The 26,779-nt window shown below is 42.9% G+C and overlaps 1 protein-coding gene across 7 annotated transcripts in view; it reads left to right on the forward strand.

Moving 5' to 3' along the window:
* Positions 1 to 26,779, forward strand: part of ppp3cca (protein phosphatase 3, catalytic subunit, gamma isozyme, a) — a 78,709-nt gene that overhangs the window by 36,916 nt on the left and 15,014 nt on the right. For all 7 annotated transcript variants that reach the window (XM_021606376.2, XM_036980057.1, XM_021606377.2 and 4 more), the window contains exons 4-6: positions 17,212 to 17,323; positions 23,446 to 23,591; positions 25,089 to 25,228. In XM_021606376.2, coding sequence (XP_021462051.1) covers positions 17,212 to 17,323; positions 23,446 to 23,591; positions 25,089 to 25,228 — 398 coding nt within the window. The remainder of the gene's footprint in view (positions 1 to 17,211; positions 17,324 to 23,445; positions 23,592 to 25,088; positions 25,229 to 26,779) is intronic.

Below are 26,779 nucleotides of genomic sequence, written 5' to 3' on the forward strand. Positions count from 1 at the left end.
GATGAAAACCTGCTCCAGAACGCTCAGGACGTCAGACTGGGGTGAAGGTTCACCTTCCAACAGGACAACAACCCTAGGCACACAGCCAAGACTACGCAGGAGTGGCTTCTGGACAAGTCTCTGAATGTCCTTGAGTGGCCCATCCAGAGCCCAATCAAGCATCCCTGGAGAGACCTGAAAGTAGCAGCGACACTCCCCATCCAACCTGACAGAGCTTGAGAGGATCTGCAGAGAAGAATGGAAGAACCTCCCCAAATACAGGTGTGCCAAGCTTGTAGCGTCATACCCCAAACGTCTCAAGGCTATAATCGCTGCCAACGGTGTTTCAACAAAGTACTGATTAAAGGGTCTGAATGCTTAAGTAAATGCCATATTTGTCTTATTTTGAATTAATTAGCAAACATTTCTATAAACCTGTTTTTGCTATGTTATTATGTGGTGTTGTGTGTAGATTAATGAGGGGGGAAAACAATTTAATCAATTTTAGAATAAGGCTGTTACATAACCGAATGTGGAAAAAGGCAAGGGGTCTGAATACTTTCCGAAGGCACTGTATATACAAAGCTCATTCCTTTCAAGCAACTTTTTTCAAATAATCTTTAGTCTCATCATGCAGCCTTACAATGTATTAAAAATCAAAACATATTGCCCGATTTTTGTTTTGTTTTTTTGTAGAACAACTAAAGTTACATTAATAACTCTAAATTAAGCATAGGAGTACATATTTCTTTGTTAGCCGCTCAACACAGAATAGCCGCATGTGCGTACTCCCTCATCGTTTGGAGAAAAATATATATTTAAAGTTTTGTTTAATTGTATTCATACTATAATGCCACAGATTATAAGCAAATATTGTATGCTAAAGCAACTGGTGTAGCACACAGTCATTTGGCATAGCCACATCAGGACCTAACATAAGGACATTTGTTTTCATTTCATGTTTCTTTAGACTTGTCTAAAATAAATAATGGATTTATTGTGAAGGTGTAGGCTATATTACATGGATTTATTTGACTTTTTAAAATGGCTTGTAGGCTATTTGTGGAAGCCAGGAGATGCTAAATGTGTTTGTTAATTAACGGTGAATTACCGTGAGACTGACCGTTATTTGCTTGACAATCACCAGCAGATGAAATTTCGTTAAAAATATCACTGTAGAATAACTGTGATTCCATGCTTTCCTCAAGTTGAAAAATATTATTTCATTCAGTTATATTTTACTATAAGTTAAATGACAATTAATAGAACTCATTAATCTGCACAGAAAGTAATTTTGTAATGTAGCACTTTACTTTGAAGTAATGGGTAATATGAAGCTTTAGGAAACGAATTCCAGCACTATAGGGCATAGGGTGCCATTTGGGATGCATACTCTTACAGCCCAAGCTTACTATTGAGTGCTGATTTGACATGTTTTGCCGTGACAGATTTGGTTAATGTAGATCAGACCCATTTTTGTATCCCCATATAGCTTTTGTGGCCTCCTGAAATTGGGTCTGCTGAAACTAGAAAAAAACGAAAATGAGACTGCTGTTGGATTTTTTATTTTAATGAGTTTTCTTTCTGCTGATTTCCTGTGCTCTCTGAATGGTCATCGTGGTAACTGCATGATTTAGCATTTCTGTTAGTTTGAAATTAGAGTGTTAAACGAAAATTTCTGTCCAGGAGCCGTTGTCATGTAAAGTGGATTAAAGCATTTCCATTATTACGTTGATAGAGGATTTAAATAATGGATTTTGCAGCCACTAAATAAGAAGAGCAGAAACGGGTAGACTTGACCCCTAGAGTGGAAACCTGGATCCTCACAGCAGAGTAGTGTTGCACTGTATGCCGAAACGTCTTAACTGTTTCGATACTAGAACATGAAAAACAGTTTGGTGCTAGGCGTTTTGTTACTTTGATACTTATGTCAAATGTTTCCCGTCGTCTACTGATTGAGAGAGGATCAAGTCTGTCTACCGTCACAGCCAATCTTCCCTTTTTACAACGCAAGCACTAGGGTTGAATGGCAGGAACGCGGTAACTGAGATTTACTGCCCAAAACCACTCCCTTTTCCCAGGATAAATAACTGCAAGAAACCAATAAATTATAATGTATTATTAATATGAACAGCATGGCGTTAAATGATATGGGTTGTCTAAATCTGGTTTCTCTACGGCCTCAGCATGATGAATCCTCAATGCTCAGGGTGGGGACAGACAGCCCATCTCAGATTGGAGCGCAGTTCATAATGTATAGATAGATCATCTCATCATGGTAACTTTTTTTCTTGTGGCAGGTAGTCCTACATTTGTTGCAGCATAGTCTTTAAAATAAAGATTGAATGTGTGTCTAATTTACCCATCACCATCTGGCTTTTGGGGGTCACCTAATTTGTTTATTGTAAAGATTTTTTTTTTAAGCATTACTTTAAAACAGCTTATCACTCGAATATCGTTGCTTTAAATCAGTGCACACGCAATCACTCTTTCACACTCTTGTGCTCTCATCAATTCCATTCAAATTGCATCAGAAATAGATCATTCTGTTCTAGTTGATATACTGTATAACCCTATATACAGATGTCCCAGCCTACGTCTTCCAGGTAATCCATTCAATGCAGTATTAGCCTTATTGTTAGCTAATTAATGATGGATTATGCATAATAAGCTTCTAACTTATAGCCTCTGTCTCTTGCACAATATGCATGCACATGTGCTCCACTGGCCTCTCTCCTTACACTCTCCTTAGCTCTTGAAGTCCAATCAAATTTTATTGGTCACATACACATGGTTAGCAGATGTTATTACGAGTGTAGCTAAATGCTTATGCTTCTAGATCCGACAGTGCAGCACTATCTAACAAATAACACAACAAAACTAATACACACAATCTAGTAAAGGAATGGGATGAGAATATATAAGTATAAAATATATGGATGAGCAGTGACAGAGTGGCTAAGATGCAATTGACTATAAAGAATAGATGGTGAAGGATACAGTATACATTATATACATATGAGATGAGTAATGCGAGATATGTAAACATTCTTAAAGTGACTAGTGTTCCATTCATTAAAGTGCCCAATGATATCAAGTCTGTAGGTAAGCAGCCACCTCTTTGTGCTATCTGATGGCCTTGGGAGAAAAGCTGTTTTTCAATCTCTCTCTCTCAGCTTTGCTGCACCTGTACTGACCTCGCCTTCTGGATGGAAGCGGGGTGAACAGGCAGTGGCTCGGGTGGTTATTGTCCTTGACAATCTCTTTTGCTTTCCTGTGACATCGGGTGCTGTAGGTGTCATGGAGGGCAGGTAGTTTACCCCCGGTGATGCAATGTGCAGACCTCACTACCCTCTGGAGAGCCTTGCGGTTGAGGGCGGTGCAGTTGCCGTACCAGGTTGTGATGCAGCCCGACAGGATGCTGTCAATTGTGCATCTGTAAAAGTTTGTCAGTGATTTTGGTGACGACCCAAAAGATTGAAGAGGCGCTGTTGCGCCGCCTTCACCACGCTGTCTGTGTGAATGGAGCATTTCAGTTTGTCGGTGATATGTACACTGAGTAACTTAAAATGTTCCACTTTCTCCACTGCTGTCAGGTCGATGTGGATAGGGAGTGTGCACCCTGAAGTCCACGATCATCTCTTTTATTTTGCTGACATTGATTGAGGTGTTCTTTTCCTGACACCATACTCCGAGGGCCCTCACCTCCTCCCTGTAGGCTGTCTCGTCATTGTTGGTAATCAAGCCTACCACAGGTGTGTCATCTACTAACTTGATTATTGAGTTGGAGACGTGCATGGCCACTCAGTCGTGGGTGAACAAGGAGTACAGGAAGGGGCTGAGAACACACACTTGCGGGGCCCCAGTGTTGAGGATCAGCGGAGTGGAGATGTTGTTTCCTACCTTCACCACCTGGGGAGGCCTGTCAGGAAGTCCAGGAGCCAATTGCTAAGGGTGGGGTCGAGACCCAGGGTCTCAAGCTTAATGATGAGCTTGGAGGGTGCTATGGTGTTGAATGCTGAGCTCTCAGCATTTTTACATAGGTATTCCTCTTTTCCAGATGGGATTGTGCAGTGTGATGACGATTGCATTGTATGTGGACCTATTGGGGCAATAAGCAAATTAAACTGGGTCTAGGGTGACTGGTAAGGTGGAGGTGATATGGTCCTTGACTAGTCTCTCAACGCACTTCATGATGACAGAGGTGAGTGCTATGGGGCGATAGCCATTTAGTTCAGTTACCTTAGCTTTTTTGGGAACCGGAACAATGGTGCCCATCTTGAAGCTTGTGGGGAGAGAAGACTGGGATAGAGATTGATTGAATATGTCCGTGAACACACTAGCCAGCTGGTCTGCGAATTCTCTGAGGACACGGCTAGGGATGCCGTCTGGCCTGGCAGACTTGCAAGGGTTAAGACGTTTAAATGTTTTACTCACATTGGCCACAGAGAAGGAGCGCCCACAGTCTTTGGTAGCGGGCCGTGTCAATGGCACTGTATTGTCCTCAAAGTTCGCAAATAAGTTGTTTAATTTGTCTAGAAGCAAGACAATGATGTGCGCAACGGGGCTAGTTTTCTTTTTGTAATCTGATTGTCTGTAGACCCTGCTACATACGTCTCGTGTTTGAGCCGTTGAATTGCGACTGCACTTTGTCTTTATACTGACACTTTGCTTGTTTGATTGCCTTACAGAGGGAATAACTACACTGTTTGTATTCGGCCATATTTCCAGTCGCCTTGCCATGAATAAATGCGGTAGTATGTGCTTTCAGTTTTGCGCGAATGCTGCCATCAATCCACAGTTTCTGGTTAGGGAAGGTTTTAATAGTCAGTGGGTACAGCATCTCCTATACACTACCTTATAAACTCGCTCACCGATTTTCAGCGTATACGTCAATGTTATTATCTGAGGCTACCCGGAACATATCCCAGTCCACGTGATCTAAGCAATCTTGAAGCTTGGAATCCGATTGGTCAGACCAGCGTTAGATAGACTTAAGCACGGATGCTTCCTGTTTTAGTTTCTGCCTTTAGGAGGGGAGCAACAGAATGGAGTCATGGTCAGATTTGCCAAAAGGAGGGCAGGGGAGGACATTGTATGCATCACAGAAGTTAGAGTAGCAATGGTCGAGCATGTTACAATAAATGCAGCCTCAGGATATATGGTTTCCAGTTTGCATAAAGTCCAGTGAAGTTCCTTGATGGCCGTCTTGGTTTCCGCTTGTGGGTGGATGTACGCGGCTGTGATAACCGAGGAGAGTTCTCTTGGCAGATAATAAAGTCGGCATATGATTGAACAAAAGGACTTGAGTTCCTGTATGTTGTTATAATTACACCATGACTCGTTAATCATGAAACATACATCCCGCCCTTCTTACCGGAGAGATAATTATTCCTGTCGGTGCGATGCACTGAAAATCCTTTTGGCTGTATGGACTCCGATAGCATGTCCTCAGCTAGCCATGTTGCCGTGAAACGGAGTATGTTACAATCCCGGATATCTCTTTGGAAAGCAACTCTTGCCTTGATTTCGTCGACTTTGTTAACTAGGGACTGGAAATGAGCAATTAGTAATATACTTGGAAGCCTCACTAGAAGACCGCTCCGGCACGCCCTCCTCCGGCGGTGTTGTTTTGGGTCGGCCTCTGGAATCAGTTCAAATGCCCTGGGCGGTGCAGACAAAGGATCCGCTTTGGGAAAGTCGTGTTCTTGATCGTTGTGCTGTTAAGTTGACGTCTCTCTGATATCCAATAGTTCTTCCCGGCTGTATGTAAAAACACTTAAGGTTTTCTGGGCTAACAATGTAAGGAATAATACATTTATAAAAAAAAACTGCACAGTTTACTAAGGACTAGAAGCGAAGCTGCCATCTCTATTGGTGCCATCTTGTCATTAACATCAAGTCCCATGCAGGAAAAGCTAGACCTTGTTGGACATAATGTTTTAGCATTTCTTATACCAATAGACTCAGGTACACAAGCTCGTTTGTTTAATGTTAAATACAGCAGCCACTAGAAATCACTGGTAGTTTGAAAGAGTGAACACGTGATGGAGAAAGGCAAAAGCAGTTATAATTTCAGACCCATAACCATTCAATCTTCATGAGAAGGGAAAGACTTATGCATCTGATTCTAGTCCTATAATAATTAAGGATGTCATTAGAATGATGAAGATCAGGACAACAAAACTTATTTCATTTAACTGTTGAAAGAGAGGAAGGAATTAAGCAACAATAAAGAGCAAAAGAGCCTACTAAGAACATTAGGGGAAATATTATTAAAACATTTTTTATTTGATTTAACCTTTTTATTTAACAAGGCAAGTCGGTTAAGAACAAATTCTTATTTACAATGACGGCCAAACCCAGTTGGGCCAATTGTGCACCGCCCTATGGGACTCCCAATCACGGCCGGTTGTGATACAGCCTGGAATTGAACCAGGGTCTGTTGTAGTGTTGCCTCTATCACTGAGATGCAGTGCCTTAGACCGGTGCGCCACTCGGTTACTCAGCCTACTAATTAGACAAATAGGCCCTTTTCAATCAAATTCGTTGGCCTATACCTTTGAAGGCCATGTGCTGCACCAGAATCCCATGTTCTCTCCTAGTTTTCGAATGGTTTGAACAATGTGCGTAATTCCAGTCCATATAATGCAGTATAATATAGTTCACGCTCAAAATATTAGCCTACTACAGCTAATATAATCCATTTACCCAAGAGAGTATACAGTCGTGGCCAAAAGTTTGGAGAATGACACAAATATACATTTCCACAAAGTTTGCTTCAGTGTCTAGATATTTTTGTCAGATGTTACTATGGAATACTGAAGTATAATTACAAGCATTTCATAAGTGTCAAAGGCTTTTATTGACAATTTACATGAAGTTGATGCAAGGAGTCAATATTTGCAGTGTTGACCCTTCTTTTTCAAGACCTCTGCAATCCGCCCTGGCATGCTGTCAATTAACTTCTGGGCCACATGACTGATGGCAGCCCATTATTGCATAATCCATGCTTGGAGTTTGTCAGAATTTGTGGGGTTTTGTTTGTCCACCCGCCTCTTAAGGATTGACAACAAGTTCTCAATGGGATTAAGGTCTGGGAAGTTTCCTAGCCATGGACCCAAAATATCAATGTTTTGTTCCACGAGCCACTTAGTTATCACTTCTGCATTATGGCAAGGTGCTCCATAATGCTGGAGACGGCATTGTTCATCACCAAACTGTTCCTGGATGGTTGGGAGAAGTTGCTCTCGGAGGATGTGTTGGTACCATTCTTTATTCATGGCTGTCTTCTTAGACAATATTGTGGGTGAGCTCACTCCCTTGGCTGAGAAGCAACCCCACACATGAATGGTCTCAGGATGCTTTACTGTTGGCATGACACAGGACTGATGCTAGTGCTCACCTTGTCTTCTCCGGACAAGCTTTTTTCCGGATGCCCCAAACAATCGGAAAGGGGATTCATCAGGGAAAATGTCTTTACCCCAGTCCTCAGCAGTCCAATCCCTGTACCTTTTGCAGAATATCAGTCTGTCCCTGATGTTTTTCATGGGGAGAAGTGGCTTCTTTGCTCCCCTTCTTGACACCAGGCCATCCTCCAAAAGTCTTCACCTCACTTTGCGTGCAGATGCACTCACACCTGCCTGCTGCCATTCCTGAGCAAGCTCTGTACTGGTGGTGCCCCAATACCACAGCTGAATCAACTTCAGACGGTCCTGGTGCTTGCTGGACTTTCTTGGGTGCCCTGAAGCCTTCTTCACAACAATTGAACCGCTCTCCTTGAAGTTCTTGATGATCCGATAAATGGTTGATTTCAGTGCAATCTTACTGGCAGCAATATCCTTGCCTGTGAAACCCTTTTTGTGCAATGCAAGGATGATGGCACGTGTTTCCTTGCAGGTAACCGTGGTTGACAGAGGAATAACAATGATTCCAAGCACCACCCTCCTTTTGAAGCTTCCAGTCTGTTATTCGAACTCATTCAGCATGACGGAGTGATCTCCAGCCTTGTCCTCATCAACACTCACACCTATGTTAACGAGAGAATCACTGACATGATGTCAACTGGTCCTTTTGTGGCAGGGCTTAAATGCAGTGGAAATGTTTTTGGGGGATTCAGTTCATTTGCATGGCAAAGAGGGACTTTGCAATTAATTGCAATAAATCTGATCACTTTTCATAACATTCTGGAGTATCTGCAAATTGCCATCATACAAACTGAGGCAGCAGACTTTGTGAAAATGAATATTTGTGTCATTCTCAACTTTTGGCCACAACTGTATATCAAGCTACATCTATGGACTTTTCTGTTTTTCTGTTGTGTGTAATGTTAAATAGCCTATATCATACACTACTGGTCAAAAGTTTTAAATACCTACTTATTCAAAGGTTTTTCTTAATTTTTTTACAATTTTCTACATTGTCGAATAATAGTGAAGACATGAACTATGAAATGACACTCATGGAATCATGTAGTAACTGAAAAAGTGTTAAACAAACAAATATATTTTATATTTGAGATTCTTCAAATAGCCACCCTTTGCCTTGATGACAGCTTTGCACATGCTTCGCATTCTCTCAACCAGCTTCATCTGGAATGATTTTCCAACAGTCTTGAAGGAGTTCCCACCAGTGCGGAGCACTGCTTTTCCTTCACTTTGCGGTCCGACTCATCCCGAATCATCTCCACTTGGTTGAGGCTGGGGGATTGTGGAGGCCAGGTCATCTGATGCAGCACTCCATCATTCTCCATCTTGGTAAAATAGCCTTTACACAGCCTGGAGGTGTGTTGGCTCATTGTCCTGTTGAAAAACAAATGATAGTCCCACTAAGCCCAAACCAGATTCTGCAGGGATATTCCTGCAAAATGCTGTGGTAGCCATGCTGTTTAAGTGCACTTTGAATTCTAAATAAATCACAGACAGTTTTACCAGCAAAGCACCCCCACACCATAACACCACCACCTCCATGCTTTACAGTGGGAAATACACATGCAGAGATCATCCATTCACCCACACCGCGTCTCACATAGACAAACGGCGGTTGAAACCAAAAGTCGCCAATTTGGAAAGGACAGATTTCCACCGGTCTAACATCCATTGCTTGTGTTTCTTGGCCCAAGAAAGTCTCTTATTATTATTGGTGTCCTTTTAGTAGTGGTTTCTTTGCAGCAATTCGACCATGAAGGCCTGATTCACACTGTCTCCTCTGAACAGTTGATGTTGAGATGTCTGTTACTTGAACTCAGTGAAGCATTTATTTGGGCTGCAATTTCTCAGGCTGGTAGCTCTAATGAACTGATCTTCTGCAGCAGAGGTAACTCCGGGTCGACCATTCCTGTGGTGGTCCTCATGAGAGCCAGTTTCATCATAGCACTTGATGGTTTTTGCGACTGCACTTGAAGAAACGTTCAAAGTTCTTCAAGGGTTACATATTGACTGACCTTCGTATCTTAAAGTAATGATGGACTGTTGTTTCTCTTTGCTTATTTGAGCTGTTCTTGCCATAATATGGACTTGGTATTTTACCAAATAGTTTTATCTTCTATATACCCCCCCACCTTGTCACAACACAACTGATTGGCTCAAATGCATTAAGAAGGAAAGAAATTACACAAATACAAATTGAAGAAAGCACACCTTTCGAATTGAAATGCATTACAGGTTACTACCTCATGAAGCTGGTTGAGAGAATGCCAAGCTGTCATCAAGGCAAAGGGTGGCTATTTGAAGAATCCCAAATATAATATATATTTTGAATTGTTTAACACTTTTTTGGTTACTACATAATTCCATATGTTATTTCATGGTTTTGATGTCTTCACTATTATTCTACTATGTAGAAAATAGTGAAAAATAAAGATGCTAAATGTAAATTTATTTTAATATAGGGCTCATAAAATGTATTTATTGTATGGCTCATCAGGCTCAGTTAACATCAGGCATGCATTTTCTATCAAAGCTCTAATCAAATCCAGACAGGCCTATTTATATGCTTTAGAATTACACTTCGGGTTTTGGCAGGAATAGAGGGTTACCCGGGAGAAAAGTGATTTATTGTCAGGTGGAACATTTGTAAAACACCGGGAAAGTATTCAATCCTAGCGAGTGCACCGTGCCTGCTCCTCTTAGTCGTTGCTAGCTCTAGCCTGTCCTGATGAACCACTGCACTCACTGGGAGTCTGGGCTGATTCACATTCAACACTTATTCAAGTGTGTTAACTGCAGCATAATGTAACGCTGTGTTTTTAGTTATTTTCTTTTTAATTACGGAATTACTGTTCACACAAGCATATCCATTACAGGCTAGAACACTTAATGCAAGAAGATACAGGTAGCATCCAGCTTTGTAGGCTAACTTTCCTTGCTTGCATATAGCTGAAGCTAACATCAATTCACTACCCTAGTATCAGCAAAATATTGCCGATTTTTAAAGATTGTCACCAAAAACTTTATTCATTCACTTAGTCTCCCCCGCCTCGCGTCTCTACTGACTGCATGTGTGAATGAGACACTTTCATAAAATAAGAGATTGCTTCTTCTATGCAAATATTGTTGATCAGTACAATAAATAAGTCCCAAATGGAAAGAAAACAGATTGTGTTTCATCTATAGCCCATGAAATCAGCCAAAATGAGCTCAATACCTCACTACATGTACTCACACCTCTATTGTGAATAGGCCTAGGCTGGCCTACAGCTTGATTTACTGAGTTTATCATTAGAGATGTACTATTCAAATAAGTGATTACCATTATGTAGTTAGATTGGTAAACAGTCATATTGACTATAAATTTCAAATGTAATGATATTCAACGCAAAAGATCTGTCTGGCTCAAGCACCATTCTGTAACTTTGTCTAATAAGCCTGCTTTTTTTCGTTTTGAGTATTGTAATGGTATTGAGTATCGTGATACTAAACCTGGTATCGAATACAAAATTCTGCAGAGTTTGACTAGTCCTCAGGGTGCAGAACTGGGCTGGCTGAGTTATGACCTGTGGGTGTTGAATGGAAGAGTCGACGGGGCTATAGGGCTGAGGGGGGTTGAATGGAAGAGTCAACAGGGCCATAGGGCCTGGACGGCTAACTGGGCTAAGCATCGACCTGCTTTGTCTGTGGTTCTGGGGGGCTTTTGATGGGAGGCGGTAGGTGAAATGTCACAGATGAAAAGGTGTCGGTGAAAGAGCATAGGGAATGACGGGTGACTCCTGGGCCATTGATCAGCTATTCTAGATTAAATGCTCTCTTCCCCTCATAACCAGACAGGACTCACAGGAAATAGGTAGGCTAATGTCCATCAATGACCCCTCTGGAAGCACAATGGAGTTATGTGCCTGTAAAAATCAAGGCTCATTTCACTCACCAAAAAGTTTTTGAAACGCTTATTGTGTAGTCAAGCCTCCGTCGTTTGGCGTTCACTTGATTTTCACTTTACTCCCAGGAAAACAGTGTGAGGCCCTATTAAAATCTATTTTATTTTGCCGACTTCGTTCTGTTTTTCCCAAAATCACACTTTAATAGAAAAACAACAAAAGTGGATTTTCAAGTCCACAACAATGCTTAAACCACATCAGGAGACTACTTTTGAGGTCTGTGAAAAATCTGACATTTGTTTTATTTTAGGTGTTGTTAACCTTTAATGCAACTGAGCACCAGCCAGAGACTGTTTGGTTAGCAGTGTTTCTGTAGCGCTTGTGATTGCAGAGTTTGCAAAACAAATGGCCACTGGATTGATGCAAATAATCATGAAATCATTCTGCCAGGTAGGCTACTTTGTAGTTATCATTTAATTGAGAATGTTTTTGGGAACCTTTTACCAGAAGACGATTGTCATTAAATTAGCATCATCGCTATAGGCTACACAAAGTAGTAGACAAACAGACTGGGGCATTCCTGTGCTGTTGCCTCTTCACAAAGTTGAAGTAAAATACGATGTATTTTGTTCATGTCTTATGATAAACTTGGGGAAAATGTGTTAATTAAAATTCAGTTTTAATGTCTTGATTCTGTCCACGTTCTCTGCAACACAGATTTTCTAGGGCCCTAACAGTGGCAAGTGTTACTTAGTTGAATATCCTGGTTAAAATGACAAGAATGAAATGACTCCATGTGCTTTCTGTTACACATCAAATATCTGCTAATATGATTACCGGCTGTGCTTTAGTCTAGGGGTAAGGAGGAGGGTACTGCCAGTGCCTTGCCCTCCTAGAAGGACTGGCAAAGCAAAGCTCTCTTTGATGTGCTGCGTAAATTAAACCAGTGTGTTGACTAGGCCAGTAATGAGATCTACCATTGGACATGGGCCAGAGGTGGACCACAGCATAACTCACTGGATTTATGGGTGGATGCGTTCCAAATGACACCCTTTTCCCCTATGTAGTGCACTACTTTTGACCAGGGCTCATAGGGCTCTGGTCAAAAGTAGTGCACTACATATGGAATAGGGAGACACATGGTGAGCTCTACATGTAATTTCCAGAATAATGGATACTTGAGTAAATAAAGGATACAAAGTATATTGGAAGCAGGTCCTTCCATACAGGTGTGATTCCTGAGTTAATTAAGCAGTTAACATCCCATCATGCTTAGTCATTATTTTGGCTACCAGGCTATGCCCCCATAGGATGACAATGCCCCCATCCACAGGGCATGAATGGTCACTGAATGGTTTGATGAGTGTGAAAATGATGGAAACCGTATGCCATGGCCGTCTGTCACCAGATCTCAACCCAATTAAACACACAGGCGATTCTGGAGCGGAGCCTGAGACATCATTTTCCATCAACCAAACACCAAATGATGGAATTTCTCATGGAAGAATGGTGTCGCACGGAGTTCAAGACACTTGTAGAATCTATGCCAAGGTGCATTGAAGCTGTTCTAGCTCGTGGTGCCCCGACGCCCTGTTAAGGCACTTGTTGGTATATGTACACCCAGATTGATTTTGATTTCGTGGAAATGGGCTCAGAAACCTGTGTTCTAGTTCCATATGAAGGCCAAGAATGGAAAGACTGACCTTATCCTTTCGTAGAAGGTAGGTAGCTTTACCATTTTCAGGCCAGACATTTGCTCGGTCTAAATTGAGTACGTGTGAGCCATCCATTTTGATTCTCCTGTGTGCCCTCCTTTGCATCACCGCCTCCTCATTCCTTTCTCCCTCTTTGATGCAGGAAAGTGCTCTAACCTATAGACCTCTCCCAGCCTCCAGCCACCACCAGGCAGCACACTGCTGTCTGAAGTGAAGTGTGTGTGTTTCGAGGTGAGGGAGGTAGCAGCCACTTGTGTCTGACACACAACGTGCTGTTCTGCTGCCTTTGTCTGCCTCCCCCGCTCAACGCACGCAGGCAGGCAGGCAGGAAGGGAGGGAGAGAGAGGGGGGGAGAGACTCATTAAATCGCCCTTCAGCCTGAGGCACTCCACTCAAAGCCCCTCACTCAGACTAGAGGTCCTTTCACTGACTCTAAACTGCCCCTCTCCTCACCCTGGCTCCCTCCCTGGCTTGAACCTCTCCCCATGGTCAACCAGTCCCCTAGTCATAGTTAACCGATGTTTGACATGCCAAAGAATGACAAGGAGTTGGCATGATGATGACACAAACAATCCCAAGTCCCTACCTGCGCTTCTCCGCTTCGGAACACCCCATCCTTCCTAGAAACTCTGGAATTATGGGTAGCGCAATGCCCACTTCTCTATTGTGTATTATTTGAATGGACACCTGCTGGCCTTGGTTGCCTTGGCATCCTGTTCTAGGGACTTAATGTAGGGCTCTGGTTGTGTTCCTGCCTGGCTGTATTTTAAAGTAGAGGATGAAGAGTGAGGGGGCTGAGATAGAGGGAGACTGAGAGTGGCAAGCCAAGTGGAGACTAATGAGTGCTGCTACCTTGTTTGTCTGTCGTCTGAGGCTGGAAAGTGGAAGGGGAAGCAATCTCATTTGGATTGTAAATGTAGCCCGCTTTTCATATTGTCGTCACACATTAAATGCGGCCCGAACTCTATTTGGGTACTGCATCAAAGAGTGTCTGAGGGTGAATTAAATTTGATTGAATCTGGTGTTTTTTTATCCTCTCTCATTGAAAGCCCTAAACGGGGAGAGAATGACTAGTCTGTTGTTGCTTTTCAGAGGAGACCTGGGCCCGTAGCCACAAATCAGCGCAAAAAAGGTCCTTTGAATCCTGTTAACCTGTTTTGACAAAAAAAATCATTTCCCGAGTAGATTTTAGGACGATGTTAATAAGACACTGCCCAGACAAACTCTGAGCCAGGACTAAAATCAACTCATAAAAGTGTATCTCAGGTGGTAGTCACTGTAGTTTGAGGCAAAGGAAAGATTGTGATGATGCTCATTGGCATTGTTTCAAATTATGGGGAATAACAAATTGTGATGAGGCATCGCCAGCTGGGAACTCTATAGCACGCTTCAGACAACCACAGTAAATGTGACTACATCAAATTTTGCAATGGTTAAAGGTCCAATGCAGTTGTTTTTATCTCAATATCAAATCATTTTTGGGTAACAATGAAGTACCTTACTGTGATTTGTTTTCAATTGAAATGGTAAAAAATAAACAAAAATTGCTTCTTAGCGAAGACAAATTTCTCAAGCAAAAATGTTGTTAGGACTGTCTGGTAGTGGTCTGGGTGGGGAGCGGGAAACTAGCTGTTATTGGCAGAGCGATTTGGAACTCTTTCATATCGGTCTATTAACTCATTTTACCGCCTGGTGATGTCACTAGCAGGCCAAAACTCCATCCCACCAAAACAGGCTGCTGTTTCAGGCAGTCTTTTCAAATAAACAGTTCTTACACTAAAAGGGCATTATCATAATTTTCATAATTTCACAGTACTAGTCCAACCTCATAGTGTGGAAATATATTTAAAACGCATGAAAATCATGTTTTCGACAGCACTGGCCCTTTAAACATTTTATATAATTTTCACCTGACATAATCACTTTGCCTACTCTTAACAATTGACAAATACAGTATGTTGGAATAACTTTCTGTTTAACCTATTCTGAACAGGTACAAAATTATCTATATACACAGTAAAACAAGTCCTATATCAACATAAATTGAAAGGCCGTTCAGCAAGAAAGAAGCCACTGCTCCAAAACCGCCATAAAAAAAAAGACTACGGTTTGCAACTGCACATGGGGACAAAGATCGGTTAAAAGCAGAATTTTGACTTTGCATATAATGTGAAATAGGCCTCGTGAAATCGTTGTTAAAGTGCAAGCGATACTGTTGCATGTAGATTTAGATTATTTATGGCTTGATCATATATGGATATATCAAAACATTATTTTAAAGGCCCAGTGCAGTCAAAATGTGATTTACCTTTAGTTTTATATACATTGTGTATACATAACATTAAGAATGAGACAGACTGACCAGGTGAGTCCAGGTGAAAGCTATGATCCCTTATTGATGTCTCTTGTTAAAATAGACTTCAATCAGTGTAGATGAAGGGGAAGAGACAGGTTCATTAAGGATTTTTAAGCCTTGTAAGAATTGAGACATGGATTGTGTGCCATTGAGAGGGTGAATGGGCAAGACAAAATATTGAAGTGCCTTTGAACGGGGTATGGTAGTAGGTGCACCTGTTTGTGTCAAGATCTGCAAGGCTGCATGTTTTCTCACATTCAACTGTTTTTCATGTGTGTATCAAGAATGGTTCACCACCCAAAGGACATCCAGCCAACTTGACACAACTGTGGGAAGCATTAGAGTCAACATGGGCCAGCATCCCTGTGGAATGCTTTCGACACCTTGTAGAGTCCATGCCTTGATGAATTAAGGGCTCTTCTGAGGGCAAAAGGTGCGCGACTCAATATTAGGAAGGTGTTCCTAATGTTTGGTGTACTCTGTGTACATTTCCACACTGAGGTTGGAATAATTCAGTGAAATTGTACAAATTATGATAATGCCGTTTTAGTGTAAGAGCTGTTTGAAAATAACTGAAATTTCAGCCTGTTTTGGTGGGATGGAGTTTTGGCCTGTCTGGCGACATCACCAGGCGGTATAAGTTAATATACCAATAACAAAGAGTTTCAAACCTCTGCCAATATCAGAGTTTCCTGGTTACATTTCCCTCTCATTAGGCTTGTCCAATTAGGCCCATCACTCAGACCACTCTGAGGTTGACACAGGAGTGAAAATTAATTATTGTCCATCTTGTCCTGTCAAACTTTTTCGCATACTTGTCTGTCCCATCCCGATAAAAATCACTTCCGACCCATGCAAACTTTTATACGCAGCCTGGTTGTAGCTAGATACTTTCAACATTTTTAGCTAACCCTAACCTTTTCCTAATCTTAACCTAATTATCCCAACCTACCACGTTAATTCTCCTAACCTGCTACGAAAAGTCACTTCTTATAGTCACAACCGGAAGATATTCCCTGAGAAGTCTTTGTTTCCACTAATGCGATACAGGCGCTCTGCGTGTGAGTAGCCTAGCAACTGCTCGTTTTGGCTGCTGCTCAGCGCTCACGAGACAGTTGCCTGTACACAACTGATAACAACCAAATGAGAACCCGCAGGAGTCCTCTTCCCGCTTGTAGCAAAATTCTTCCTTAAGAAATTGTTCTTTGCTAAGAAGCTATTTTTAACCATTTTAACAATTTAAAAAAGAACACTAAGGCACTAATTATTCTATATTGAGATAAAAATTGTCCCTTTAACAACTCCAATGCAATTGCGTGTGGCACACTGCTCATGAGGTGTCCTAAATACAGTATCTGTCGCCTAGATGGGGCTCTTATGACTAAAGAGGCTAAATGTATAGCTTTTATTTTTACCCATAAGGATAGGTGTAAAGTCTTTATTCTCAGCACTTACAACCGATTTCTACTCTGAGGCACTTTGTGGATACGACCCCAGTTTTAATGCCCTGTTTTATTGTTTTTATTTTTGCACTGTACTGTAGACACAGGCCATCTGGTTGGTTGAAGAGGTGTAGGCAAACCTTTTGGCTGGAGCGTATCCGTTTTAAACTACCTGTTGCAGTTGACAATTCTCCTCGTCCTTACAATCTGAGGGGCCTGGTCCTGTGGTTCTTCTATCATTTTGTGTTTTCTGACCTTCTCAGCCTCAACCGAATGTAAACGTTTATTTTGTGTAGAGATTTGTGATTTATAATTCATGTTGGGCATTCAGGATCTATGTTTGGGTTGTGTGCTTGACTTTCATGTCCTGGTTGCCTTGTGTCCCTCACTCGCTCTCTCCTCTCACAGTGTGTGCTGTACCTCTGGTCACTCAAGATCAATCACCCGACCACACTCTTCCTCCTGCGAGGGAACCATGAGTGCCGGCACCTCACAGAGTACTTCACCTTCAAACAGGAATGTAAGTATACTGTCACTGCAGCATGATATGTCACACCAATGAGGGCAAGCCTAATGTGATGCAACACCATAGGGTACTACTTAGAGATCAAAGGCCCTCTGCAACCTAGAGAAGCAGACTTGGCCCTACTCTGCAAACAGACATGAAGTACATACTTGAAGGGGACATTCTTCCCCCTAGCTCTGTGGCTTATTGATGTTCTTATTATAGTACAGTATTATTTGTGGCTGGTGAGCTTAGCAACCGTTCAGTGACAGACAGAGACAAACCAAGAGATAAACAGACATTCAGACAGAGAGACGGAGTCATTCACAGAGACAGACAGACACACGCAGGCACACAGGCACAAAGAGACAGACCCCTCCCTGCCTGTGCCTGGTGGCTGTCTCCGTGATTGAACAGCCTCCCTCTACTCTGACACATCAGGATCAGGAAGCCTGTCTGCCACAGTTCCCAATAGGAACATCTCATTGTTCAGGTGTCTTTATCCATCGTGCATAGAGACCATGTCTCCTCTTCACGGTGCAGCCAGACGGCGAGCTGCTGAGGCATGGAGAGCAGCCAGCCATGCAGATGACGTTATTCAGACCGTTACACACAATGAAAGAGAGCTGCCACACCCACAAGGTGTGTGTGTTTGTGCACGAGTATGGGTATGTGTGAGTGAACACTTATCGCTGTGCATTCAAGTGGCGGCACAGGTGTTAGGCATTAGTATGCAAACCTCATCAAAGAAACAAACCTTGCGTTGGCGGACAGGACAGGAGAGGCAGCAACAACATTGGCAAACAGCATTTGAATGGGAAGAACCTATTGGAAAGAAAGATGCTTCAGTCTAATTAGTTTATAATGAATGCATTCATTAGCATGCATTTAAACTAATTGACAAGCGCTGGGCTGACAGAGGCAGTTAGCCTTAAGCAGCAGATGGCTCCACTGATAAGTGTTGCTCTTTTCTTCAGGATGAAAGTCAACATACTGTAAAAATAGACTGCTCCCCTCCTGCTTTAGATTTAGGTGGTGTTCCAGGTCGTCGTTTAGCAGTCACGCTGCACAGCCGAAGATTTCTAGATCATGTTAATGTGGTTTCTGGGATGTTTCTCCAGGTGTTGTGAGATCGAATCATCTGAAAAAATCTGACCTCGAACACCCCCGGAGAGAGTGGGTGTGCCTGTATGTTTCTCAGGCATTTTGAGAAGTGACAGGTCTAAGACACTCTGCGCGTTCTAAATGGCACCCTATTCCTTATGTAGTGCACTGCTTCTGACCCGAGCCCTACGGGTGCCATTTGGGACACAGGCTGCGCCTAACCGTTGAGCCCAGTCAGTCCGTGTCTGTCTGTTGTTACTAAAGCCTGGTCTTGTAACGGCAGCCCTGGTCCACCCCCATCTGTCAGGACCTTATTATTTCTCCTCTCCGGATGTCCTTCTTACGCTGCCAGGAGTTCATGTAACTGACAGTTTATCTCTGGGTCCTTTATGCACCTTGGGGAGATACATGACTTTTTCACTTGATCGGCTACATCTGTAGATTAAATTAGCTTGGCTATTGTCTAGCCATAGTATTTCAAAGAGACTTGCTGTTTGACTGTTGTTGTTTTGGTTGGTTCTTCAGCCTTTGGGTTTGTGCAAGGCTATTGCAAGACTGATAAATGAACTTCTGTGTTGCTAGAAAGGCCTCTGAACATGTTAACCATATCAGGAAGCATGAGTTCCATGCTAACTGACTTCAAAGCCTGAAGGCCAAATGAAGGGACTGCGGTGCAGTGTCGTGCTCTCTCCCTTCCCTACCTTGGAATCGTTTGAATGCTAGCTACTCTCTCTCACCCCAGGGACTCGCAGATTATCTCGCTTTCCTTGAGCTCTCAGTGAGAATGGCCCCTGTCCAGCACTAAGCATTTTATGCGGAACAAAAATATAAACACAACCTGTAGTGTTCGTTTCATGAGCTGAAATAAAATACATTTTAGATACACACAAAAAGCTTATCTCTGAAATGTTGCGCACAACTTTGTTTACATCCCTGTTAGTGAGCATTTCTCCTTTGCCAAGATAATCCATCCACCTGACAGTTGTGGCATATCAAGAAGCTGATTAAACAGCATGATCATTTCACAGGTGCACCTTGTGCTGGGGACAATAGGCCACTCTAAAATGTGCAGTTTGATCACACAGCACAATGCCACAGATGTCTCAAGTTTTGAGGGAGCATGCAATTGGCATGCTGACTGCAGGAATCTCCACCAAAGATTTTGCTGTGGGTGGAAACAAGTGTTTTAACTCGCCAGTTGTCACATTCGCTGAGGTTTCCGATCTTTGGCAGTTTGACGATAAGGCCTTTTCTCCAGTCTTGTGGCTCCCAGATCTTGCTAAAGAGATCAGTCAGCACCTTGGTAACCGTGTTGTCATCAGCTTTAAGTAGCTCAGCCTGCTGAGAGAATCCCTGGTGCTTTGCCACTCTTCATAGCCTTGATGGCTTCTTGGACCTCTGCTTCAACTGGTGGGTCGGTGTCTATACCATCAATCTCATCCGAGGGTGGTGGGTCTGCTGGATCATTAGGCTTTGGCCAGTTGAGGACCTCTCCATCTTGCAGTTTGTTCCTCTTTGGTTGTTAACATTTTACCTGGTCTTTGACTGGCATTGTGTGGTTGCTAGCTTGGCCACGGAGATGTCTTGTGATCTTATATACAGTGCTTAGTTCTCCTCTTGCTGCAGCTTGTTCTGCCTTACAGGCCAATTCCTGGACAAAGGCTCTCTTATCCCTTCAAGCACTCATTTTACGTCTTTGTCCATGGTCTTGTATTCTTGCTGTGCTCGCACAATCAGCCTGGGGGATTTTGCGCTCAGCAGATTTTTGCCCAGCCTTCTCATCTATACGGAATAAAAATATAAACGCAACAATTTCTATGATTTTACTGAGTTACAGTTCATATAGGGAAATCAATTTAAAGAAATTCATTAGGTCCTAACTATGGATTTCACACGACTGGGCAGGGGTGCAGCCATGGGTGGGAGCCCGGCACAGCCAATCAGAATAAATTTTTCTCCACAAAAGGGCTTTATTACAGACAGAAATACTCCTCAGTTTCATCGGCTGTCCGGGTGACTGGTCTCAGACGATCCCACAGGTCAAGAAAGCCGAATGTGAAGGTCCTGGGCTGGCGTGGTTACACGTGGTCTGCGGTTGTGAGGCGGGTTGGACCAAATTCTCTAAAATGACGTTGGAGGCGACTTTTGGTAAAGAAATTAACATTCAATTCTCTGGCAACCGCTCTTGTGGACATTCCTGCAGTCAGCATGCCAATCTGTGGCATTGTGTTGTGTGACAAAACTGCACATTTTGGAGTGGCCTTTTATTGTCCTTAGCACAAGGTGCAATTATCATGTTGTTTATTCAGTTTATTGATATGCCACACCTGTCAGGTGGATGGGTTATCTTGTCTTTTGAAGTTTCAAACATGGTGCGGACGTTCCATGCTATAAGGCGGGCTGTGGTTTTGGGCCCAAGAAAAGTTATCGCGCTCCTGATTTCTCAGGAGCGCGATAACTTGAAAGACAAGTTACACTCAATCTGATAGGAGTTGTCTATTAGGCCTGAAGTAAAACAAGCTTAAGCAATCACCTAGGAGAACACAACATCCCCTGCGGAGTAGCTAGTAACTGTGGAGTTAGTGGTTGAAAACATATAGGTTACCAAAGCAACAACACCCTCTGAAAACCCAGGCTACAGTGCCTTGCGAAAGTATTCGGCCCCCTTGAACTTTGTGACCTTTTGCAACATTTCAGGCTTCAAACATAAAGATATAAAACTGTATTTTTTTGTGAAGAATCAACAACAAGTGGGACACAATCATGAAGTGGACGACATTTATTGGATATTTCAAACTTTTTTAACAAATCAAAAACTGAAAAATTGGGCGTGCAAAATTATTCAGCCCCTTTACTTTCAGTGCAGCAAACTCTCTCCAGAAGTTCAGTGAGGATCTCTGAATGATCCAATGTTGACCTAAATGACTAATGATGATAAATACAATCCACCTGTGTGTAATCAAGTCTCCGTATAAATGCACCTGCACTATGATAGTCTCAGAGGTCCGTTAAAAGCGCTGAGAGCATCATGAAGAACAAGGAACACACCAGGCAGGTCCGATATACTGTTGTGAAGAAGTTTAAAGCCGGATTTGGATACAAAAATATTTTTTCCCAAGCTTTAAACATCCCAAGGAGCACTGTGCAAGCGATAATATTGAAATGGAAGGAGTATCAGACCACTGCAAATCTACCAAGACCTGGCCGTCCCTCTAAACTTTCAGCTCATACAAGGAGAAGACTGATCAGAGATGCAGCCAAGAGGCCCATGATCACTCTGGATGAACTGCAGAGATCTACAGCTGAGGTGGGAGACTCTGTCCATAGGACAACAATCAGTCGTATATTGCACAAATCTGGCCTTTATGGAAGAGTGGCAAGAAGAAAGCCATTTCTTAAAGATATCCATAAAAAGTGTTGTTTAAAGTTTGCCCCAAGCCACCTGGGAGACACACCAAACATGTGGAAGAAGGTGCTCTGGTCAGATGAAACCAAAATTGAACTTTTTGGCAACAATGCAAAACGTTATGTTTGGCGTAAAAGCAACACAGCTGAACACACCATCCCCACTGTCAAACATGGTGGTGGCAGCATCATGGTTTGGGCCTGCTTTTCTTCAGCAGGGACAGGGAAGATGGTTAAAATTGATGGGAAGATGGATGGAGCCAAATACAGGACCATTCTGGAAGAACCTGATGGAGTCTGCAAAAGACCTGAGACTGGGACGGAGATTTGTCTTCCAACAAGACAATGATCCAAAACATAAAGCAAAATCTACAATGGAATGGTTCAAAAATAAACATATCCAGGTGTTAGAATGGCCAAGTCAAAGTCCAGACCTGAATCCAATCGAGAATCTGTGGAAAGAACTGAAAACTGCTGTTCACAAATGCTCTCCATCCAACCTCACTGAGCTCGAGCTGTTTTGCAAGGAGGAATGGGAAACAATTTCAGTCTCTCGATGTGCAAAACTGATAGAGACATACCCCAAGCGACTTACAGCTGTAATCGCAGCAAAAGGTGGCGCTACAAAGTATTAACTTAAGGGGGCTGAATAATTTTGCACGCCCAATTTTTCAGTTTTTGATTTGTTAAAAAAGTTTGAAATATCCAATAAATGTCGTTCCACTTCATGATTGTGTCCCACTTGTTGTTGATTCTTCACAAAAAAATACAGTTTTATATCTTTATGTTTGAAGCCTGAAATGTGGCAAAAGGTCGCAAAGTTCAAGGGGGCCAAATACTTTTGCAAGGCACTGTATAGCTAATTGAGATGATTCCCTAGCAGTTATTTTGGCATACATTGTTTTTCTGGATCAAAAAGTGGCTTAGGTCGTGAGTGGGGGCAATGTTCAGCCCCAATTATTGAGGCCCCCCATCTTGGCTGAAGAGCATTTCTGTGTTTTAAAGCAAACTTTTTGCAATTTTACACATTTTTGCCATGGAGCTGAGAGAAAATGTTGCAGTTTTAAAGCAATTTTTTTTCTGCAATTCAATACTTAAACATTATAACAAAATAAATACTCCTGAATTCAGGCTCACTGGTTTGAGTTTGTGTGTCAAGAATGGTCCACTAGCCAAAGGGCATCCAGCCAACTTGACACATCTGTGGAAAGCATTGGAGTCGGGGCCAAGCATCCCCGTGGAACGCTTTCGACACCTTAGAGTCCATGCTCGACGAATTGAGGCTGTTCTTAAGGCAAAAAAATGATAATATTAGGAAGGTGTTCCTAATGTTTTGTACACTGTATCTAGGTCCATTATCTTTTCTACGTACTTTATATATGATTTTAGTCATAAAGTTTACACTGAAATTGTTTTCCAATCCCGAAAATGTATTAAAAAAATATATATATATATTTACACTTTCATTAATGCAGAAAAAACCTGGCATGTAGTGAAGCTTAGTTTGACCTTGGTTACAATTGAAGTGGTACTGCCTCATTTAATCAAGAGTTTAGCAAGCGCAAGCAGATGTGCTCTGAAAGCGATAGTGAACCATATCTTATGTGAATCCCCTGTTCCATGTTTAGGTAAGATCAAGTACTCAGAGCGCGTGTACGATGCCTGCATGGAAGCCTTTGACTGCCTGCCGCTCGCTGCTCTCCTCAACCAACAGTTCCTGTGTGTACATGGTGGGCTCTCACCAGAAATCAACTGCCTAGACGACATTAGGAAAGTAAGTCCGTGTTTGACTACAAACTAAGTTTGGATGAATTTAAACTCAGCAAAAAAAGAAATGGCCCTTTTTCAGGACCCTGTCTTTCAAAGATAATTCGGAAAAATCCAAATAGATCTTCATTGTAAACGGTTTAAACACTGTTTCCCATGCTTGTTCAATGAACCATACACCATTAATGAACATGCACCTGTGGAACGTCGTTAAGACACTAGCAGCTTACAGACGGTAGGAAATTAAGGTAACCGTTATGAAAACTTAGGACACTGAAGAGGCCTTTCTACTGACTCTGAAAAACGCCAAATGAAAGTTGCCCAGGGTCCCTGTTCATCTGCGTGAACGTGCCTTAGACTGCAGATGTGGCCAGGGCAATAAATTGCAATGTCCGTACTGTGAGACGCCTAAGACGGCGCTACAGAGAGACAGGACGGACAGCTGATCATCCTCGTAGTGGCAGGCCACGTGTAACAACACCTACACAGGATCGGTACATCCGAACATCACACCTGTGGGACAGGTACAGGATGGCAACAACAATTGCCCGAGTTACACCAGGAATGCACAATCCTTCCATCAGTGCTCAGACTGTCTGCAATAGGCTCAGAGAGACTGGACTGAGGGCTTGCAGGCCCTCAAATAAAAGTGCTCTTCACAGACGAGTCACGGTTTTGTCTCACCAGGCGTGATGGTCGGATTCGTGTTTATTGTCGAAGGAATGAGCGTTACACCATGGCCTGTACTCTGGAGTGGGGTCGATTTGGAGGTGGAGGAGGGTCCGTCATGGTCTAGGGCGGTGTGTCACAGCATCATCGGACTGAGCTTATCATTGCAGGCAATCACAACGCTGTGCGTTACAGGGAAGACATCCTCCTCTCTCATGTGGTACCCTTCCTGCAGGCTCATCCTGACATGACCCTCCAGCATGACAATGCCACCAGCCATACTGCTCTTTCTGTGCGTGATTTCCTGCAAGACAGGAATGTCAGTGTTCTGCCATGGCCAGCGAAGAGCCTGGATCTCAATCCCATTGAGCACGTCTGGGACCTGTTGGATCGGAGGGCTAGGGCCATTCCCCCCAGAAATGTCCAGGAACTTGCAGGTGCCTTGGTGGAAGAGTGGGGTAACATGTCACAGCAAGAACTGGCAAATTTGGTGCAGTCCATGAGGAGGAGATGCACTGCAGTACTTAATACAGCTTGTGGCCACACCAGATACGGACTGTTACTGTTGATTTTGACCCCCCCCACCCCACCTTTGTTCAGGGACACATTATTCCATGTATGTTAGTCACATGTCTGTGGAACTTGTTCAGTTTATGTCTGTTGTTGAATCTTATGTTCATACAAATATTTACACATGTTAAGTTTGCTGAAAATAAACACAGTTGACAGTGAGAGGACGTTTCTTTATTTGCTGAGTTTAGTGGATAAAAAAAATCTGTGATCAATCAACTTTCTTTGACTCATGGTGCTGTGCGTGTGTGTCTGCGCTCCACAGTTAGACAGGTTTAAGGAGCCTCCAGCATTCGGCCCTATGTGTGACCTGATCTGGGCTGACCCAGGAGAGGACTACGGCAGTGAGAAGACAGCAGAACACTTCAACCACAACTCTGTTCGAGGCTGCTCCTACTTTTTCAGGTGTGCTACCTGCTCTATATCAAGGTTCAGCTACATAAGAAACTTATATGGCCAATAATACTGGCCATAAGTTGAAAATAATACAGTTTGCTACTTGAAGAGCTACTGGTGACACACCAGGGATATATCTGTGTTTTAGTTAGTTGAAGTATAGGCCACTGCACTGTCCAGTTTGGGAGTGTACTGTAAGGTATTGACCCTAGGAAGCGCCAGTCCATTGCCTCCCTAGCAGTACTAGCATTCAGAAAATTTTTCCACATTTTATGTTACAGCCTTATTCTAAAATTGATTAAAAAAATTCTAATTAATCTACGCACAATACCCATAATGACAAAGCAAAAACTGTTTTTTAGATTTTTTTTCAATGTATTAAAAATAAAAAACTGATATCACATTTACGTATGTATTCAGACCCTTTACTCAGTACTTTGTTGAAGCACCTTTGGCAACGATTACAGCCTCGAGTCTTCTTGGGTATGACGCTACAAGCTTGTCACACCTGTATTTGTAGAATTTCTCCCATTCATCTCTGCAGATCCTCTCTGTCAGGTTGGATGGTGAGCGTCACTCCACAGCTATTTTCAGGTCTCTCCAGAGATGTTCGATCGGGTTCAAGTCCGCGCTCTGGCTGGGCCACTCAAGGACATTCAGAGACTTGTTCCGAAGCCACTCCTGCGTTGTCTTGACTGTGTGCTTAGGGTTGTTGTTCTGTTGGAAGGTAAACCTTCCCCCCAGTCTGAGGTCCTGAGTGCTCTGGAACAGGTTTTCATCAAGGTTCTCTCTGTACTTTGCCTTGTTCATCTTTCCCTTGATCCTGATTAGTCTCCCAGTCCCTGTCGCTGTAAAACATCCCCACAGCATGACGCTGCCAACACCATGCTTCACCGTAGGGATGGTATTGGTCAGGTGATGAGCGGTGCCTGGTTTCCTCCAGACATGACGCTTGGTTTCATCAGACCAAATAATCTTGTTTTCCACGGTCTGAGTCATGTCGGTGCCTTCTGGCAAACTCCAAGTCCGCTGTCCTGTGCCTTTTACTGAGGAGTGGCTTCCGTCTGGCCACTCTACCATAAAGGCCTGATTGGTGGAGTGCTGCAGAGATGGTTGTCCTTCTGGAAGGAGCTCTGAACCATAGGGTTCTTGTTCACCTCACCGACCAAGGCTCTTCTTCCCCAATTGCTCAGTTTAGCCTGGCGTCCAGCTCTAGGAAGAGTTGACGGTTCCAAGCTTCTTCAATTTAAGAATGATTGAGGCCTCTATGTTCTTGGGGACCTTCAATGCTGCAGAAATGTTTTTGTGACATTCCCCAGATCTGTGCCTCGACACAATCCTGTCTCTGAGGTCTACAGACAATTCCTTCCACCTCATGGCTTGGTTTTTGCTTTGATGAGCACAGTCTGTCAAGTGTGGGACCTTATATAGACAGGTGTGTGCCTTTCCAAATCTTGTCCAATCAATTGAATCTATCACAGGTGGACTCCAATCAAGTTGTAGAAACATCTCAAGGATGATCATTGGAAACAGGATGCACCTAAACTCAATTTCGAGTCT

This window comes from Oncorhynchus mykiss, chromosome 6 (genome assembly GCF_013265735.2).
Source record: "Oncorhynchus mykiss isolate Arlee chromosome 6, USDA_OmykA_1.1, whole genome shotgun sequence".
In the NCBI taxonomy this organism is placed as follows: Eukaryota; Metazoa; Chordata; class Actinopteri; order Salmoniformes; family Salmonidae; genus Oncorhynchus; species Oncorhynchus mykiss.